Source organism: Cyclopterus lumpus, chromosome 6 (assembly GCF_009769545.1).
Source record: "Cyclopterus lumpus isolate fCycLum1 chromosome 6, fCycLum1.pri, whole genome shotgun sequence".
NCBI classification, from domain to species: Eukaryota; Metazoa; Chordata; class Actinopteri; order Perciformes; family Cyclopteridae; genus Cyclopterus; species Cyclopterus lumpus.
Window position 1 is genome coordinate 13,505,096 of NC_046971.1, and position 18,924 is coordinate 13,524,019.

The 18,924-nt window shown below is 41.9% G+C and overlaps 1 protein-coding gene across 5 annotated transcripts in view; it reads right to left on the bottom strand.

Moving 5' to 3' along the window:
* Positions 1-100: 100 nt before the first annotated feature.
* Positions 101-18,924, bottom strand: part of fam107b (family with sequence similarity 107 member B) — a 25,053-nt gene continuing 6,229 nt past the window's right edge. For 2 of the 5 annotated variants that reach the window (XM_034535935.1, XM_034535936.1), the window contains 3 exons: positions 4,404-4,575; positions 1,568-1,724; positions 101-1,394 (listed from right to left, as the gene is read on the bottom strand). In XM_034535935.1, coding sequence (XP_034391826.1) covers positions 1,275-1,394; positions 1,568-1,724; positions 4,404-4,531 — 405 coding nt within the window. In that variant the 5' untranslated portion in view covers positions 4,532-4,575 and the 3' untranslated portion in view covers positions 101-1,274. Of the gene's footprint in view, positions 1,395-1,567; positions 1,725-4,403; positions 4,576-5,558; positions 5,744-16,314; positions 16,525-18,924 lie in introns of those variants that run through there. The other 3 variants (XM_034535934.1, XM_034535933.1, XM_034535932.1) reach the window with 3 other exon arrangements.

Consider the following 18,924-nt stretch of genomic DNA (forward strand, 5'->3'; position numbering starts at 1 on the left):
ACTTTAACATCCAAAGATATCACAGTTTCTCACGTTGTGTAACCATTTCGGAATGTGTGTATAGTAATGGCTACACACACACACACACACACTAGTTATATTGTTTGGCAGATAACGGCCACTTTTATTCAGATAAATCAACTTAAATTATCTGTCTGCTCATTTATGGCTCCATTGTTTATAAAGACAACAATACTGCAGTGATTAAGTTCCAAGACTCTTATCAGAGTTGTTCTAGGAGCCACACAGATATCAAAGCCTACTGATTAATATTATCTTTTGGTGACATGTGGCCTTATGTGTAAGCTTCCTATAAAAGTCCTTTGCTCATAAAAGCACACAAAGACTGATCAGACAGGGCTCAAGGCTATTCTTATAGACCACCCTAACAAGAACTTAAATTATTTATTAAGTAACACTTTTATTCATACAAAACAACATAATATATAAAGAAAAGGTTACTCTCATGCCTCAGAGTTCTACTATTGCTCAAAATTGCATTAGCTGAGGAAATGGCATGTTTGGAATTAAAAAAAAATATATATATAGCAAACGTGAGTGTTTCACACAACCATACACTCCCTTTGTCCTGTTCTGGCTTCATCAACTATACTGTAAAACAAATTAAAATACAGAACGACTAAAAGTGTCCTCCCCTATACCTGGGCTAAAAGCTACAAACATAAATAACAAAAGCACAGTTGTTTGGCTTTTACATTACACAGCTTCAAGAGTCCATCCAGTGTCCACTTTTCCTTATTTGATTCTGAAGATGAGAACAAAAACAACAACGACAATAACAACATTGATAACAGTAAAGAGAAACAACAGCTTGCTGTGGAGAGAGTGAAAACAGAGGGGATGAGTGAGTATGTATGTGTGTGTGTGTGTGTGTGGTTGTTTTCTCCATCAGAGCTCATTGGAAGCTTGTTCGCCCTCGGAAGGCGTTTAGCATGAAACATGTCTGTGTTAGGTCCCTCCTGCAGGGGGTGCTGTGTGCTGCTGGATGGGTGCGAGGAGCAGAGGTGAGTACTGGCGGTCCAAGGCAGGCAGGCAGAGGGGGGGGCTTTAGTCTGTAAAGTCTCTCTCCTCACTGCGGGAAGGAACAGCTAGTTTGGGAAAGCCAGGTAGTGCATCTTGGTCACCGCTGTGCACCACAGACAACACTCTCTCTCTCTCTCTCTCTCTTTTGTACACACACACACACACTCCTGAAGTCTTCGTGTTCACAAACACGCACACAATCAGCCAGACCCAGACACCCCGGCTGGTTTTTAGGTGGTCCGTTCTTCCCCGTCAGCCTCCTGCTTGGTTCTGCGCAGGTTGCTCTTCATCTTCACAAACTCAGGGGTGTTCTCCTGTTCCTCCTCATTTTTCTGTTGCTCCAGCTCCAGCTGCAAGAGCAAAGACATTGGCAAATTCAGATGAAACTTATAATAGACGTGATAATCTGTTGATGCATCTTGTTTCAGCTTGAAAGGTCCAGTCAGTAACTTTAATCCTTGTTTTTGCTTGTGATCAAATACCCGTAACAATGTTATATTTCTGTATACTTTCAGTCATTTACCTGCTCTAGTTTCTGTTGTCTTTTCATGAGCTCTATCTCCAGGTCGCTCCTCTTCTTGTGGGCCTCCTGCTCCTCCTTCTGAGCCTTGAGAACTTGCTCCCTCTTTCTCTTTTCCAGCACCTTCTGGAGCTCAGGTTTGTTCTGTGTAGCCAGACCCCTGTGCAGAATCAGCGAGATAGCATGTGACTAAAGTAAACCTCTGTAGACACTGTCGAGGGAGATTAGCATTCACATTCATGCGTAACACATGATGAGCATGGCCTGATTCTAGTTTGACGTGCAGATCTGTATTTGATTTTGTAGATTAAACAGTCAGTCGTGTTTTGGAAAAGTTTTGATTTTGAGCCCAATCCCAGATTGTTCCACATTTCTGTGGATTTGGTGGTCGGCAGCATTAGACTTTGGAAAAGAAGGTTGAAACTAAGGGCCCCATTTTATTTCTCTTTTATGCGTACCAAAACAATCCTAATTTATCAACCAACATCTTAAACTATCTAGTATGGAACTGTTTCCCACATGGAAGTAGTCTCGGGGTGATAAATCCATGGCAAACCAGACAGAATGTTGCACAACTTGTGCAGCAACATTCAAAAAGGGACATCTTAATAAAGTCTGAGCGTGACTTGAGAAGAATAGCAAAAATACCAAATGTTATGTAATGCTCCAAACTCCTCCAAATTACGAGAGAGAAGGGTGGGGGCTGAGGATGAGGCTCGGGAGAAGGGTTACTTCAGACAGAAATGGGTTGGAGTCGGCTAGAAAAGGCAGGAGCCAATAAAAAGTAAAGCCCACAAAGGATTAGGGAGGCACAATAAAGTGCCACACATACACACAACAAAAATAAAAATCAAGAGCAGTAATAGGACTATCCATCGGTCAAAAAACATGCTGCAGCCCTTGATTAATTCAATTTGAAAGCATATTATCCAGATTACTTTACTCTCCTCGTAGTTAATCTTTTTCCTTACGTTATGAAAGCTCGACGCGGCACAGGCTGCGTCTGTTCTTCAAATGAAAACACAGCACGCTTACCTGACTGCGGTTCAGCAACAACAATGTCTTAATTAAATGCTTTAATAAATCTTAAGAATTGCATAACCGAGCCAACGGTGGTCCAAGAAGGAGTGGGGGCTCATTTACAACAAGGAACTACTTTATCACAAGTAACTGCTGCAGTTAAATGCCCTCTGGTTTCCCTGACAGTGAGGGTTCTGTGAAAGCACTTGACGGGCTGAAGCAGAGCAGAAGGTGAAAGATGCAATTGAGTCGGGCTGTTTTCAATCACCACACGCAGGGAGGAGGCGGGTTAAGGTCAATGAAGGCAATAAGACTATAAAGATGCTTACTCCATTCTACTTTCACAGTCGGCTTCCTTTACATAATCAGTGACCCTCCTATCCATGACCCCCTCCCATGAGTGCACACCCTCAAGCAGTCTAGGAAGAATGAGTGTTCAAAATATCACATCAATATCTCACATCTGTGCCAATGTCTCACCAGTCTTGGTGGCTGAAGTTCGGAAATTCCTCTGTAAATACTGTGTGCGTGTGCGTGTGTGTATGTGAGAGAGAGAGAGAGAGAAGAGTCATCACAGCTAAGGTAGCAAAAGCAGAGAAAGGCCCTCAGCTAGGAATGTTTTGTAATCTTGATTACATAACACATTTTTTTCCACTCTTCATGCAGCCAATCCATCCATGCATCCACCCTCCCCACCCTCAGTGTGACTAATTCACTATGCGTGCAGACAAGCGTTCCATACTTTTTTACAAACATAACAAGTATATCCCCCCAAAAGCCGACTAAATTTATCCCACAGACTTCTACTGATACTGACGGACATTCTCCGTCTAGACAACTGCAAACAATATTCTGCAGCATTTCGAACGGAATCTCTCCAATATACATTTTTTATTAATTTCTCATGGCCTACATTTTTTGTCCTGCGTATCCTGGCCTCTTCCCATTGTTCATTAACAGCCCGTCTCCATCACTACAACAACACCTCACTGTTTGACCTGTTTAGGACAGAGCATCACTGCTGCTGTGATGTAACAGCTGTCAACAGCATGTGTGTTTACGTAGCTATTTATAGCTCAGGCACTAAGCTGCCGACACTTTTGGTGAGAGAAAATACAAACATTTAGTGTCAAAAGGGTGATCTCAGGTCCCAGTGTGCATGTTTACTGCTGCATGGATGCCCACACAGACGGCATTAAAGTGTCAGCAGCCCAGTGTTTTATTCATCTGTAGAGTAGATCTGTGAGACCTTTACATAGCCAATCTTTGACACCCTAATGCACTTGCGGTTTTATATAATATGTCACTATGAAAGTTGTATTTCCTGAGCTTTACATAATACTGCTGCTGGAGGTCAAAGGGACCAGTAAAGTCAACAACAGTGACACTGCAGAAGTATCAGTGCAGTCTGCATGGATACTATCAGACCAATTACAAGAAAGTAGCAGGGCTACATTATTAACTCATCTTCCATCAGTAAGTAAATCAGCCTGGATCTGACACTATCGTTTCCCCTATATAACCGGTTCTGAATAGGGGCACACTTGATAGTGATGTTGTAGAAACTGTTGGACTTAAATTATTTTACCACCCAATAAATTAATAAACCATTATCTCCAAGCATATCTTTGAAATGCAGCCGTCTCTGTGAAACACTGATCTGAGTTTGTTCATGTGCTATAAACCATGGGAAAACTCCTGGTTGCCAATTGTTAAATATTAATTCCTTCCTTAAAATTAACCTGGGAATTACTATGCGTGTTTGCCAGGCAACACAAAGGGAGAAAGGTATTGAAGGTGTATTTTTCTGTCTCCTGACCTCTTCTGGTTCATGAGCAACTCTCGGTGCAGGTCCTGGTGATTGCGGGAGTTTTTGACTGGGTTGATCAGCTTTTTAGGTTTGATGAGCTCATCACAGTCTCCGTCCAGGTAGTCGGGCTCTGCCATGACACTCCTCCCTGGTGACAGCGATAGACCAGGGTCACACGGATCTGAATCGACAGAGACAAGAGAAGACACTTTTAATTTGACCGCTGCACCATGGGCTCGAATGCAACAATGCTGTGGCGACAGAAATATGCGTTTCTCATTTTCAGTGATCCATTATTTCTCCTTTCAACCTGTGATATGAGTATCTGCCTGATCCTCTGGCACCAGCTCAGAGTTTTTTAATCGTCTCGATAGTGATAGAAGGACTCAGCGCTGGGATTACATAATTGTTCCCACAGAGTGAAGAGGAACATTTCATTCCCCTTTATAATGAAGAAATTAATCACAACAGTACTGTCAATATCTTACAGGCACATCGTTATGCAACTATTTCAATACACACCAATAGGTTCGATCCATTTGTTTTCCATGACCTTTAAAAATCGATGTGATTCCAATCGTCAGTCTTAATACGTTAAAAAAACAAACATATATTCATATATATATATATATATATATATATATATATATATATATATATATATATATATATATATATATATATATATATATATATATTCTGTATTTCGCAAGTATTGTTCAGTATTTTTTTAATTTAATAGAAATTTAACAAGCTCATTTTGTTGACATCTACTACCTCTGGACCAAAAGGTCCCCCATCAGGTCATTATAAAGCTGAGAAATAACTAATACAGCAAGTTGGACCCATGCCTCATGTTAATCACAGGTTACATACAATAACACAACAGCAGGACACTTTTATAGAAGATAAGTGCAACTGTTCCCCACGCTCTTTATCGTGATGACAATAATCTAATTTACATCCTTTTTGATGGCTCAAATGCTGCATTTAAAATAATGAATGAGAAAAAGATTTTTCTAAATGAACACTAACGGATAAAAGTGTTGATCTAACCAACTGAATTAAGAACAGAACAATATCTGACAAAATAAAAAAGTTAAAACATATTTAGCCAATGTAAGACAAAAAAAATGCACAAAATTCAATCTTGGCTGAACTCACCCTGCAGAAGAGGAAAGACGGAGTATCTGAACATTGTCGTCATCTCTGCTATTTTGATCCTGAATGTATTTTCCAGAAAAAGCTATTATAACTCGCTGTTCTGTTTATCAGTCTGTTGCAGAGCCTCAGAGGTGCTTTGTCCTGCACAGCTGTCTGCTACTGAGCTGGTTGGAGATCAAAGTCGGTTTTATAGCTACGCTCACACCATCTCTCTCTCTCCCTCCCTCACCTACTCCCTCCCACTCACTTTCAACATACATCTCGAGGTGAAGAAGAGTTTATAATTAATTTATGAATATACAGTACTTGCTCGTCAAGAACGTTGTGATATTTTCTATCTCGTCTGTAATATAGTCCCATATGGAAGAGTAAATTGATCATCGTCCACATCGTACACACATTCTGCTGAGACTAGATGGCAAAGTCACATGCATTTATTCTCCCACTGTCTGAGGAATGACTCAGATTTATAAACAATCATGTTCTCAAGAGCCCTTGAGTGAGACTCTCATGTCGGCGCCTGATGAAGACGGCACACGTGGAGGCAAGTTTTCTGGAACCGGAACGGGCCAATCACATTCATCAGTGGTGCCAAAGACGCATTTTACTGCACGTGCTAGACACAAAGGTGGGGGAGTGTGTCCTCAGAATCAAAACATACATGCAGAGGATTGGTGTAATGAGTTAAAGACACCACCAGAGGTCAACATTCTTGCATTCCAGAAACTAAACCATGTCAGTTACATAACAAAGAAGCCCAAGATAAAACATGGTTTGTGGCTGCACATAATACACTTGATGGATAGAGTGAATATGTTGACGTATGTAAATACTGCTTTTTCCAGTTGGTTATCATCTACAGTGATGGGTAATCCCTGCTAATCTCAGATTATTCACAAGAAGAAAAAAATGGTTTACTATCCCATGTGGACAACACTAATCTTAAAATGGACACAGTAAATTCATGACATAATAATCTTAAGTAACACAAGTTTAGGGTTAAGTTTGGAAAATAAATATTCATGAATAAGAAATTGTACCAGTTTAGTGAAGTATTTCCATCTACATCACAGGAGATGGTGTTGTTAGGAACATGCGTACATTATGACACAGCCAGAAAATGGTGACAGTGTATACAGTGCACGAGACGGCAGAGGTGGGCAGAACAGTTTTTGGCTGTATTCGAGGGCTGCGTGTGAGCACACAGGTGCTGTGTACATCAAAGGCGGTTTCTGTTCAAGCCGGCAGTAGGGGGAGAGGAACTTACAGACTGCCAGTGTTGTCAAAGTGTCCGTTAGCTTAACACATCTGCTCCTACTTCCTCTGTGCCCCAAGGGAGAGGGGAAGTGACATAGGGAGTTCAAAGGGAACCTGCAACCTCAAATTGGATCCCCGGAGCCCTTTAAATTCAGCTTTATCACTGGTGGTTCTGCATGTTATATTGAGTCCCGTTTTACTTGAAGGTTATATAGATAATATTTTTCACTCGCAACACCTGAAGAGAAATATACAGATAAATGAGTCAACATGCTCCAATGTCAGTCAGATAAAACCCTGCTTGTCCTTTTACAGATGTCTTGCTCTGTGTGGGTTACAGAACTGTACAACAATAGTGTGACACCCAGCCACTTCAACAGATACAGTAGATTGTATGCGCTAATATCTGAAATATTGTAAACAAATCCTGTTCCATGGAAGCAACCCTCCAAGCACGTCGGTGTGGGGATAGGGTTACACAGTTTTCGGGGGCAATACTTCCAGGAATCCCATTAAAACGGTTTGTTTATTGGCTGTGGAAACACAGCCTTAAAGCACAGGCAAACACACACACGCGAACACACACAGATAATGAGCATCCAAAAGACCTGAATCTCCATTATGTCCAAGAGAAATGGGGCAGCATTTAGAAGTTTCAAAATGTCCAAGCATTCTGGGAGAAAATGAGAAGAAAGTTGAAAAGAAAACAATGGAAAGAAGAAGAACTGGGTCAGAGGAAGATAAGCGGGAGATGGTGGTATGAAGACATCACTCGCAAGCTGCTATCCTCATGACTGCATCTCATATACTGTGAAACGACACAGGTTTTTAACCTGCAGCTAAAGGAAATATCAGATCAATCACGTATGAAAAACAGCAAAGAAAGCTAAAAGACACAGAAAGTTAAATCCACAGACTGAAACTAAACGCATACGTTTTGAATAATAAAGTGTATTTGGCAGCTTTTCTTTTCAAGGTTTAAAAAAAGGAAGTAATCTGATGAATGTGTGCGATAAACATGTTTGCGGTGTGTGTGTGAAAGTGTACCCCACAGTGGCAGGTTGCATTAGAGCTGATTGAATGACTTATCTTCGACGGATAAGTGTGCCCACACTGTGCCAACTGATTGCATTACCACCGGCCAGCTCCGCTATATGAGCACGCACAAAGACTTACATTCATAATACAGACTCATTTCTCAATTTCCCCCTCAACTGTCATCTTCTCTAGGTCGCCATGGAGACCAGCCATCACCCACTCTGCATTTAGTGACACAGCATTCAGGGACAGGAAGGAGCTGCTGCCAACTCATACAGAGAGTCTGAAGCCTTCCAATGAGCATCACTGATGACGCTCTAAACCACTGAAATACATTCAGCAAAAACAGCCTTAAAATCATCTATAATCAGTATTTATTTACCAACAATGGATCACATGACTGTAATGTGAAAGGTGTTGCTCGTAGTGATAAGCCCAAAGAGAATTATCACCCGACTTCACCCGAGCTCACCGTTTACTTTTCTTTACCAAACTGTTGACAAGATAAGCTGCAACACGTAGAAGACCACTTGGCAGCTACAAAAGCCTGATATGCATGCATGGAAAGCATTCTTCCTCGTCTAATCCAACAGCGAAGAGCACAGATGGGCAGAAAGACTAATGATGGGGGTCGGAGAACCTAAGTTGGCCATTATCAGCCCTCTTTCATTACACTGCTAGGGAGCAGACAGCAATACTGTGAATACTACAGGAAAGAGGAACTATTGCAAAAATTGGATTGCTACTAAAGTGGAAGAGAAGAAAGAGGTTGATAACTTGATGTTAGGATCAGAGCCAAGATGGACATACGGGGGAATATAACAGAGACATGACATGGTTTGCTCTCATGAGTCAACTGTGGCCTGTCCTGAAGGAAGCCCCGATTGAGAGAAAATGAAGGCGAGGAGAGCAGCTGGTGGCCAGCTCTACCACCTGACCCCCCTGTCCTTCTACAGGATAGGGCACAAACCATCCCTGCACGGAGTGGGGATGGGCCGTTAACCATCATTGGTTGTGAACACATGGCTGACCACACCCACTCCACAGCCAGCCAGGATTTGTTTTCCACAGTTTTCCGCACAAAAGGTACGTAGGCTTATAAAAACAGATGCATCAGCATTTTAGTATCCGAGTTGATAGCTGCTGATCATGGACACTAACGTCCAACATTAAAAAAAAAGGACATTTTGGAGAACTCACACACCAAAGAGGTGACCCATTTTCTGAAGCATACATGTGAAAAAAAAGAAAATACAAGATCAGCTGGCTTTGAATAAGACTCACAGCACATTTCCACCAAACACTGTAGAACAAATATGTAACATTTTCTTAAAACTTCAATCACCATCCGCTCTTGTCCCGATACCTCACTCTTGTCCCATACAGTTCCTCTTGTTCACTCTCAGATCTTGTCTATTCCACTCACAGATGGGAGCTCCAGCCCTCAGGGGGAATTGCATCATCAATACCCCTAAAGCATCCCCCACACCCAGTTCTTTCTCTCACTCATACACACCAACATGCCCCGCCCCCCCCTCCTCTCCTCTCACTGCGTGTTACAGGCTGGACAGATCTGAGTGTGCATCTTCTAGCGTTTCTGGTAATGAAGCGGCGATTCAGCCATAAATAGGGGAGGGCCTAATTAAAACACACAGATAGATGAGCATTTAACAGACAGCTGTGGGGAATGGGGGAGGCAGAGTGGGGTGTTTTTCAGTGTGTGTGTGCGTGTAAGAGAAAGAAAGTGACAGAGAAAGTGAAGGAGAAGCAGAGAGTTTGGGGGCCAAGTCATGACAATGAGCTCATTTCCCGGGCAGCCGCTCTGTGCACGTGGTCATTTACAAGCCTCCCTTCGTGACGACACATAAATCACGGTAGGCAGCGCAGTGACGTAAACACACACATATTTCCAGAGCCCAGAATCACTCACACCTAGAAACACATTCAGTCAGTATCAACTTAAAAAATAAAAACATACCCACAGCATTTGTTTTCAGTCTAGAACTGAATTGTGTATGTGTAAGCACAATTATGTGCGAGTTCTCCTCAGGAAAAACCGACCTGCAGTGCATGTTAAAGAAAGAAGCAGCCAATAAGAAGAGACGTAAACACCAGGATCTAGTCAGAACCGAGCACACGTTCCTGTCTGTACACAATGCTAGAAAATGGCTTGAATGTATATGTACTACCAGTCTACAGAAGACACTATTTTGAGTAGAAAATAAAGCTGTGATGTGATCTTTAGTCAAGTATATTTAGACTAAAAATACATCCAACATTCACAGTATTTGATTGAAAAAGGCTTAATTATGAGATGATCTGAGGGAGAAACAAAAAGACATGGAGCAAGAGGGAAATGGTTCCACAATAGTATGCTTGGGAGTTTGAGAGTTGAGATCTGTTTTGTATTTCCTGCCTCAGAGTGGGGGTCTGGAGAAGAGGAGAAGAGGAGCTGGGGAATTCTGGGGCCTCAACAATTACAGACCTCTGAAAGCACCCACTCCGCTCCCAAAATGTGATGATGTCACTGGGGAGACGCGGGGGCATGGGAACTTACAATCAGTGTCTTAGGGTTCATAAAGCACAGATGCAGAGCATGCACAAACACCCACACAATGAAAAACAGTGCATCCTGTGAGGGAGGCGTGCACTGTACTCTGTGTGTGTGTGTGTGTGTGTGGTTGGGGTGTTGAAGACCCTGATGTCATCATTATGGGAATACTGGATACTGGATACTCTGTAGATGTCATGATGAAAAGTAAACACCCAAACTCATTACTACGCCTGGATGCCAAGAGTAATATTTAGAAAAACAACATCTGAATTGATGCGGCCCCTCCTTTATCTCTCCAGCTCCCCAATGTTTACTGAGAAAACCAGATATATTGGTGTTGACATATATACAGCATACATAACTCTGCTATTTTTGTGGTCATTTGGAAGCAGTGTCTCCATTTCATTGTGTTCTTCAGAAACAGTCCATTCAATCCTTATCAAATATGTTCTCCGTTACTCTTACCTGTCTTTGTAAAAAGAAAAAAGACTTTCAGTTGATGTTTTTGTATCACTCGGGCTATATTTTCTATCACAATAGAGTGCTGCAGGAAAAGCAGAATAAGTTAAGTTAAAAGTTAGATGCCTGAAATATGGCCTGTGTTTAACAAAAGCTTCAGAGATTTTAACATTTTGTTCTACAATAAAAAAAATACATCATGAATACATGAATCTCTTTTACGAGAATTAAAAAAAATGTGGTTGCTATTCAAGTGCCTAAATGAGTCTACAAAATGTCATCGCATCTGGTAGTCCGCCTTGATGTGTATACGCTAATGCGACCGTGATGCATTTCATTTATAGCAGAACATTAATGTTTCACAGGAGTTGACCTACAAATTTACGTCAGTCTTTTTCATCTGGAGTCTCTACTTCAGAAAGCTTTCTTGGACGCTTCATAAGATTTTCTGCCATAGCTTCTGTCATGCTCCAGGCTGCTGCTAAGTCACTACGGTGTCTCCACCTTTTAGCTGTGGCAGGTTCAAGACAACGTGAAATGCATCACCGGTGCGCCAGACAATGCAACTCCAGCATGCTGTGAGCTTTCCCTGGCGGCATCTGCAACGTGGTTTTTTTGTTCGGCAAGGGCATGAAAGTAACAGATAATTATTAATATGCAAAAGTTAAAGTATAAACTAGCCCATCACACAAAGGCCCAATGTTGCTTTTGTAAAGAGGATATTGTAATTAAGGATAACAGGCCGAAATAGAGGAACCGTTATTAGACAACTTATCATCGTGTCTATGTCCTGCACAAACTGTTATACAAACAATTGTATGTACAATGTTAATGTGGTTCTGGGGTCTTGTGATCTTGGCCTGGAAACAGTCGTTTCTTGTGGCCATAGTTCTTCAAATCTGTGTCCGAGTAACTTTCCATCCCGCTTCATGACTTGCATCTGTGGGATAACCACCACAGAGGCTGCATTTGGTCTAATCTGACTAGAAGGAAAGTTTGGCTGCTTTCAGATCTGACTTTTAAGAGTTGATTGCAATGTGAGCAAGTATCTACATCTGTTAGTCGACATGACCCTAACGTGTTTGGATGGAGAGTAACTGACATATTTTACTGTTGAGATAATTCAAATAAACCGATCATGTTATACTGTGATCTCCTCTTTTGAATTAAAACATGCCTGTGCTGACAGTTTGTACTCCACACTGACTGCGGTGGCTAATGCACAGTCCTGTTGCCACACGTTGTGAGCTGCGGGCTGAGGCAGATTACAGAATGAATGGGGTGGATTGAAAAGGCACAGACACCACTTTTGAGTCACGCAGTGGGAATGTGATGAACCTGCAAAGTGATATCTCACACTCACACACACACGCACGCACACGTTTCCTTAAAAGGTTAAAATCAAAGTACTGACTCCAGCAAAGTTCTGGACACATGTCCTGAATAATTGGTGAGGGGGTACAGTTTGGGGTCACACCTGTCAGTCAAATACAAAAGGCTGCTCTATACTCTCCCACAGCTGACACGGACACATGGTCTTGTACTTATACGTGTAGGCCTTATAAGAACAGGTGGACTGAGACAGATGCACAGAATCCAGACAGTTTTTACATAGACACGCCTTGAAGATTACAGATGGAGCACAAGCATGTTTCATGTGGCTCCTCCTCACTCAGATGTAAACATGCGCCCAGATACTGCTCCTTCCTCACACACACATCAGCCTTTTAAATGCAGTTCCAATATCTGTCTCCTTAGTGTTTTAAAAGCCATATAGTTAAAAAGCTACAGGCTTTTTGTCTGGCTCAGCAGTGTGAAGTGCCGTTCAGTCATAAAGGAGGAGTCTTTGTTATGGCTCCGCTGTCTGTTCCAGTTCCAGATTCAAAGCTTTGTGCTTTACTGCTGCTTTTCCCTTCTGGACCAGAGTCACGCCCCTCCCCGTCGCCTACTGGCTGAGCCATGCTGGGAGCTCAATTCTCATTGGCTGGGGGGGGGAACACCGGGGAGGATTTGGGAGGTTCTCCTTTGTTTACACGCTAGTACAGAAAACCCCAATAACAACTGTTACCTTGGGCAACCAGACAATCCACAGTTAGCCAGACAGACAGACACACAGGGGCGTAAGCTGATCAGTCACGCAAAAAACATGTATAAAAGGGTAACCAGGTGTTTGAAAGCAGGCTAAATGATGAGTCTTTGTTCTATCTGATTATATGCTGTATGCTTGACATGACTGAAAATACTCAGTATGTACATGCATATTTTTAGTTGAGATAGTAGGCAATTATGTGGTTTCATTGTCTCATGAAACTTTCCAAAGCCAGTATACATTCTGCATATCAGACTGTGACAGAAAGACGTGGCTCTGTTCTTCGGAGAGCGTATGGTCCTGTTTGCGTTTGTAATAAAACAGGATCATATATCTTGATACTGACTTACAAAAGAGCTTAATCCAATTCATGCAGCTCAGACTTACAAGCTCTCTCTCTCTCTCTACTTCAACCTAACAAGATGCAAGGAGGAAGGCATTTAGAGTCTGTGTGTGCATTTGTGCATGTCAACCATTCTCCAAGACTACGCAAAGTGGCCAGCACAGTAATGGTGCTTTATTGTGATTGAAGCTCCAGCATAACAGCAGGAAAATCAATGAGATTCTTTAAGAAGCTGGGTCTCTGTAGGTGTGTGTGTGTCTCTGTTTTAGTCTTGGGTACATGCATCTTATCTTAAATCAACATCAAGCCCTTAGCCTGCTCAAATAAAAGTCAAGCGTGTACATGTCTGACATTCATATCAACTGACCCACCAACACCTACCCCACAAACAGCCAAGACAGAGGCAGACACACACACACACACACACACACACACACCAATTCTTCTCAGGAAACTCAATACCTGAATCAAACCACAGCACACTGTAAACAGATCCTTTGTCCCATTGTAGGAATTTGTGATTTCATCACTTGCGTTTTCATTGCATCATAATATTGTATTCAGCCTGCATGGGGAGGAGCACCAGTAACGCATCCAGTGTCTTTAAAAAACTGCCGAATCGGATTATGAAACCAGCAGCAATATAATTGCTGTATTCACTGTTTTTTAGAAATGAATTCACTTGACCATGTTAGCTAGATTAATAATGCCCATGCTCCAGGTAGCATTTGGGTATTGTTTAGCAGAGGTGGTACCTCACAGATTCTACACATCTTGTCCTGTGCACAGTTATGTCTGTAGATGACGGCCTAAAGAATAGCCACCCTTAACTATACAACACCTGCAGTGGGAAATAGCACCTACAACTATTATATTTCATGAAAGTATTTACATTATGATGTGAGTAATGGTGGTCTGTTTCAGGGGAGGCGGCCCACCTCCACTGAGGGAAACCCTGGGTCTCTCCTACATATTCTTTGATTAGATATTTCCTGATTTAAGTTATAACATTTCCAATTGTACACAGTTTTTATTTGGCAAAAGTACTGGCTTGTATGGCTTTAAGACAACACTGAACACTGCTGTATTTGTTTTGTTAGAACAAGAAAAGGTGCATCAGAAGAAAACATAAACTAAAGTTCCCCTGCAACCTGGAACTGGAGAGAGTGAAGACGTGATTTCTAAAAACCACGAGGACTCGACTCTTAGTGCAGAGACCCTTTGAAACCTTACTCTATGTTTACATGGCTCATTACAGGGGGAAATACTTTTTGCTACAAGGTAGTCTTTCACCGCGAGTGAACTAAATGTCTAGCAACACACAAGCATGCACAGTAACATAGGCTTGTGCAGTGTGGATCTAAAGGATCAGTGTGTTCTGCTGAGTAATGAAGATTTTATGCCCACAGACAGACCAGCAGGACTGTGAGAGATAATACTGTCAACACACATGTGGTTGCCATTTAGCCCTCCTGGACACACACACACACACACACACACACACATTCACCCCAATTCCTGACCCAAATACCTTGCTTTTCTTGAGGTCAGGTTGAGTCCTTGACATGGACTCAGATTCTATAATGATACATCTGAAAAATGCACCAGGACCACGAATGGACACATTATACCATTATAGAATGAAAACTCAAGACATTTCATTCACATTTTTAAATTCCTTTGGAGTGCAATAATAATGGAGCAGAGAGCATTCTAGTTGTAACACCCACCACACACAAACACACGCAGTGACAGCATCAGCTCTTACGGGAAACAGAAGACAGGCAGCGTAAAAGAAACAGCGGAGAGGAGGGAAGATGGGGGTTCAAAGATCAGAAAACAGATGTAAATGGTTTAGCAAACTCCCCACTTAATGACTAACACATGTGAGAGAAACTTCCCCTCCCTACACACACACACACACACACACACACACAAACACACACACGCGCGCGCACGCACACACGCACGCCCATTCATATCACCTGCTTTTGTCACTTCTCTCACTAGAGCACATCCGATGAGCCAGTTAAACTACTTCACACGTTACAGCTGCTCAGTTCTCCATGCTGCCATCCGCTTCCACCCAGCAAACATATTCAGCCCAGTTTGTTTAACTTCTTAGTCAAGTTTGACGGCAACTCTCTGAGGCTTTTTAACAACGTTTATGGCACTGTGAAAAACAAACAACCATAAGACTCATTGCCACGTCAAAAATATAACACACACTCACACCTCTTCACTTGACAGTTGGTCTTTGCGCCTGAATGACAGCACCGGGGCCAGTGTGTCAGCTCTGACTGAAGCCATGTGCTTTGACACAGAAGCCAGTAGTCACCGCTCAATTACAGGTCATCCATAACATATAGTCTCCTGATGCCGTTTGTCTCACAAATGGACCTCTTTTTTTTAAGACTTAAGTTGACATCATCTCAAAACTATGGCAACGAATAAGAAAAATACAGCACAAAAGTCTTGTGTTGTACAGAGTGTAAAGCACTCTATTGTAAACTCGTGATGTTGGGATGGATACATAATCTTGACGTGGTTTTAAAAAAAACAAGAGCGTGAGACTAGATTGTAGACGACAGTTGTCCAGATATTGCCAACTACACAATCACCCGTAACACTGTCTATAAAACACAATAAACCCAGATTCCATTTGTTCTGCTCCACAGAGGACAGCGTGCCATGAGGAGTATCACTGCGCTGCCGAGTAACTGTCGTCTGTACATGCTGTACACACAACAGCCTCAACTGTCCCGTCGGCTTCAGACATGCGCCGCAACAAAAGGAGACAATGAAACAAGAGTTTGTGTTTTGCAATCTCATTCTCTCTCCCTCTCCTTGCTCTTTTCTTTTCCGCGTTACTTTCCAGTTTTTTGTTTTTAAAACCCCAAAGCCTGCTGCTTCTGCCGACGGGAGCAGACAGACCAGTCAAAACGTGCTGCTTTTGTTAGTGCGCTCGTGAAACAAGCTCAGGAAAACAACGAGCTGCAGACACACACGTACACACCTACCTCAAAGTCGACCCCGACCCGACTTTCCAACTCGAGTTGTTTGATATTTAAAATGACAAAGTGGTTCAAGGCCCCATCAGTGTGTCTCCGGATCACTTCTTGGCTTGAGGTGTGTCTGCGGGACTCTGTTTTTGTAAACTGCTCCGTAGCTGTAGCACACACACACACGTTCACTCAGTCAGGACCCATAGAAAATGTAAATTTAAGAAGGGTGGGAGGGATGGAGTGACGTCACGCAAGGGCTCCTCCTCCTCCTTCTCTGTCTTCATTTGCTCCCTGTATAACATGAGTGGGGACTCCTCGGGCGAAGGGCGGGGCGTGGTTGGAGGGGCGTGCGCACCCGCACACGCTTACACAAATAAACACATTAAAAACAAATACATGTCATAGGTATCTGTGTCAGCCTTCCTGAAAAGCGCCTGTGAAAAATGAATGTGATTTGTAAAGAGACTTGTATTTTGTCTGTTGTTTTTAATAGTAATAGTGGGCTACTTTATATATTTCTAAATGGTGTATTGATTCCTGGGATATTACAATATATTTGAATATGAGAATATTTACCTATTTAAAGGACCAGTGTGTAGCATTTAGGGGTATATATTTGACAAAAATAGAATATAATTTTAAAAGGTATAGGTTTTCTTTAGTATATACTCAACTAAAAATAATAATTGTTGTGTTTTCGTTACCTTAGAATGAGTTGTTTATATCCATATTCAGAGCGAGTCCTCATCTGCATGTTTCCACAGGATCAAAGAAGCAAACCAAACAGCATAGCTTTAGATGGGGCCATTCACGTTATGTGTTGGCCACCACTTATACACACTTGGCACAAAGGGGAAGTTTCAACTGGCAGTAGCTAGCAGTGAATTTGCCGAATTTGCAAACTGCTAGCTACCGCCAAATCCTGCACACTGACCCTTTAAGATACTTCCCCCCTTTAAAGCAGCACTATAAATGTGTGAAGTGAACATAAAAGTGAAATGTTCTGGCACCTTTCAGCTCATGCTTGGGGTTTTATGGCCGACAACTTTCAGGTTTTCTCTCATTGCTTTCATCGCCCGCCATTCCTGCTACATCTGTCAAACAGTCACACTGCTCTGATGAACCCACTGTACATCCAGCACCAAGCAGCTAGTTCAAGTTAGCAAGCTTGTGAAAAGAGTGCAGCAATTAGCAAGTGAAGAAAAGCTATAACTATGAATTGATGGAGACCAAAACAGAGCTAAAAGTATTGTGCATGTTGGACTTTTATTCATGATAGTGATGATGTGATCAGAAATACAACTCTATCTGAAAGCTAAAGTTGCTCTTTGTCTACTGGATGTGTAAAAACATGTTTGCCATACCATCTTTATGTCATTATGATATAATATATAAATACATTATAAGTGATGTTTAAGGTATCATATCACCTTTATATGTTATATATTCTCTATCATCTTGTGTCAACTCTTCAAACCAAAAATGTTGATGGCTACATCATTCTGTCAAGTGGAAATATTCCAGATGTGCTGGGCATCATTTTTTATATATATTTGGTATCTTTGGTAAACATGATCTCCACCATGTATATATGATGTTTGGCTGCATGGGATTTGTAATTACTTGTGAATAGTGTCCTTAAAAAATGATTTCTTTAAGAATTCAAGAGTACAGTTTGCAGCACTCGATGAATAATTATTTACTGTGATCACAACAGTTCACTCAGCTGTCTGTTATTGTGGCATACTAAATATCCCAAGCATTCTTTGTGATGAAGAGTAATCTGCTTACTGATAAAGGGTCAGTGGATCTGCTTATCCACCACCCTTCTGTTAAATCGGCTCACTGAAACTCGATAGTTTCATGATGTTATTTATGTTGCCCTGCTGGTTTCAGGAGGCATACATCTTTCTTGACTCTTTCTCTTTTGGTTCAATCTATGTTGTAGAGAGATCTAAGTTGCCATATTACCAGAGCAGACATACTGGAAGTGACAAAAAGAACAGAAAACGACTCAAGGTTTTGGGTTCAATTTCCAAACATGTGGGAGGGGTGTCAGAGAAGTAAAACATTCCTAAGGACCTTCTCATAATTTAAGAGTGGGGTGACTAAGAGTGTTGCGCTACACAATAGGATGAGTCATATAAGGGTCGCCTCTGACAGAGAGGACCCTCCCTTCAGAGACCTCCACACTCAGAGCTCCCACCATACAGGAAACAGATGTGTATGCAGTGTGTGCATAAAAGCTGTATGAGAAACCCAAAAGTCAGAGCAACGACTATCACTTGTCTCACAAGCCCTCCTCACCATGTTGATTCTATTGCGTAAAGGAATAGTGTGAAATGCTGAAGTGCTTTTTTGCTGAGAGAAGAGAAGATTGATTACACTCTCTAAATATGTAGCTGGAGCAAGCAGCCGGTTAGCCTAGCCTAGCATAAAGGGAGGAAACAGGGGTAAACACCTAGCTTGGCTCTCTAAAGCTCGCCAAGTGACCCATTATTTAATACGTACAAATGTAAACACAACAATTTTGTCGTCGTCTAACCCCTGGCAAGAAAGCGTGTATTCCCATGACTGTAAAACCATATTTAAACTTAAAATGTAACCTAAAATAATATAAC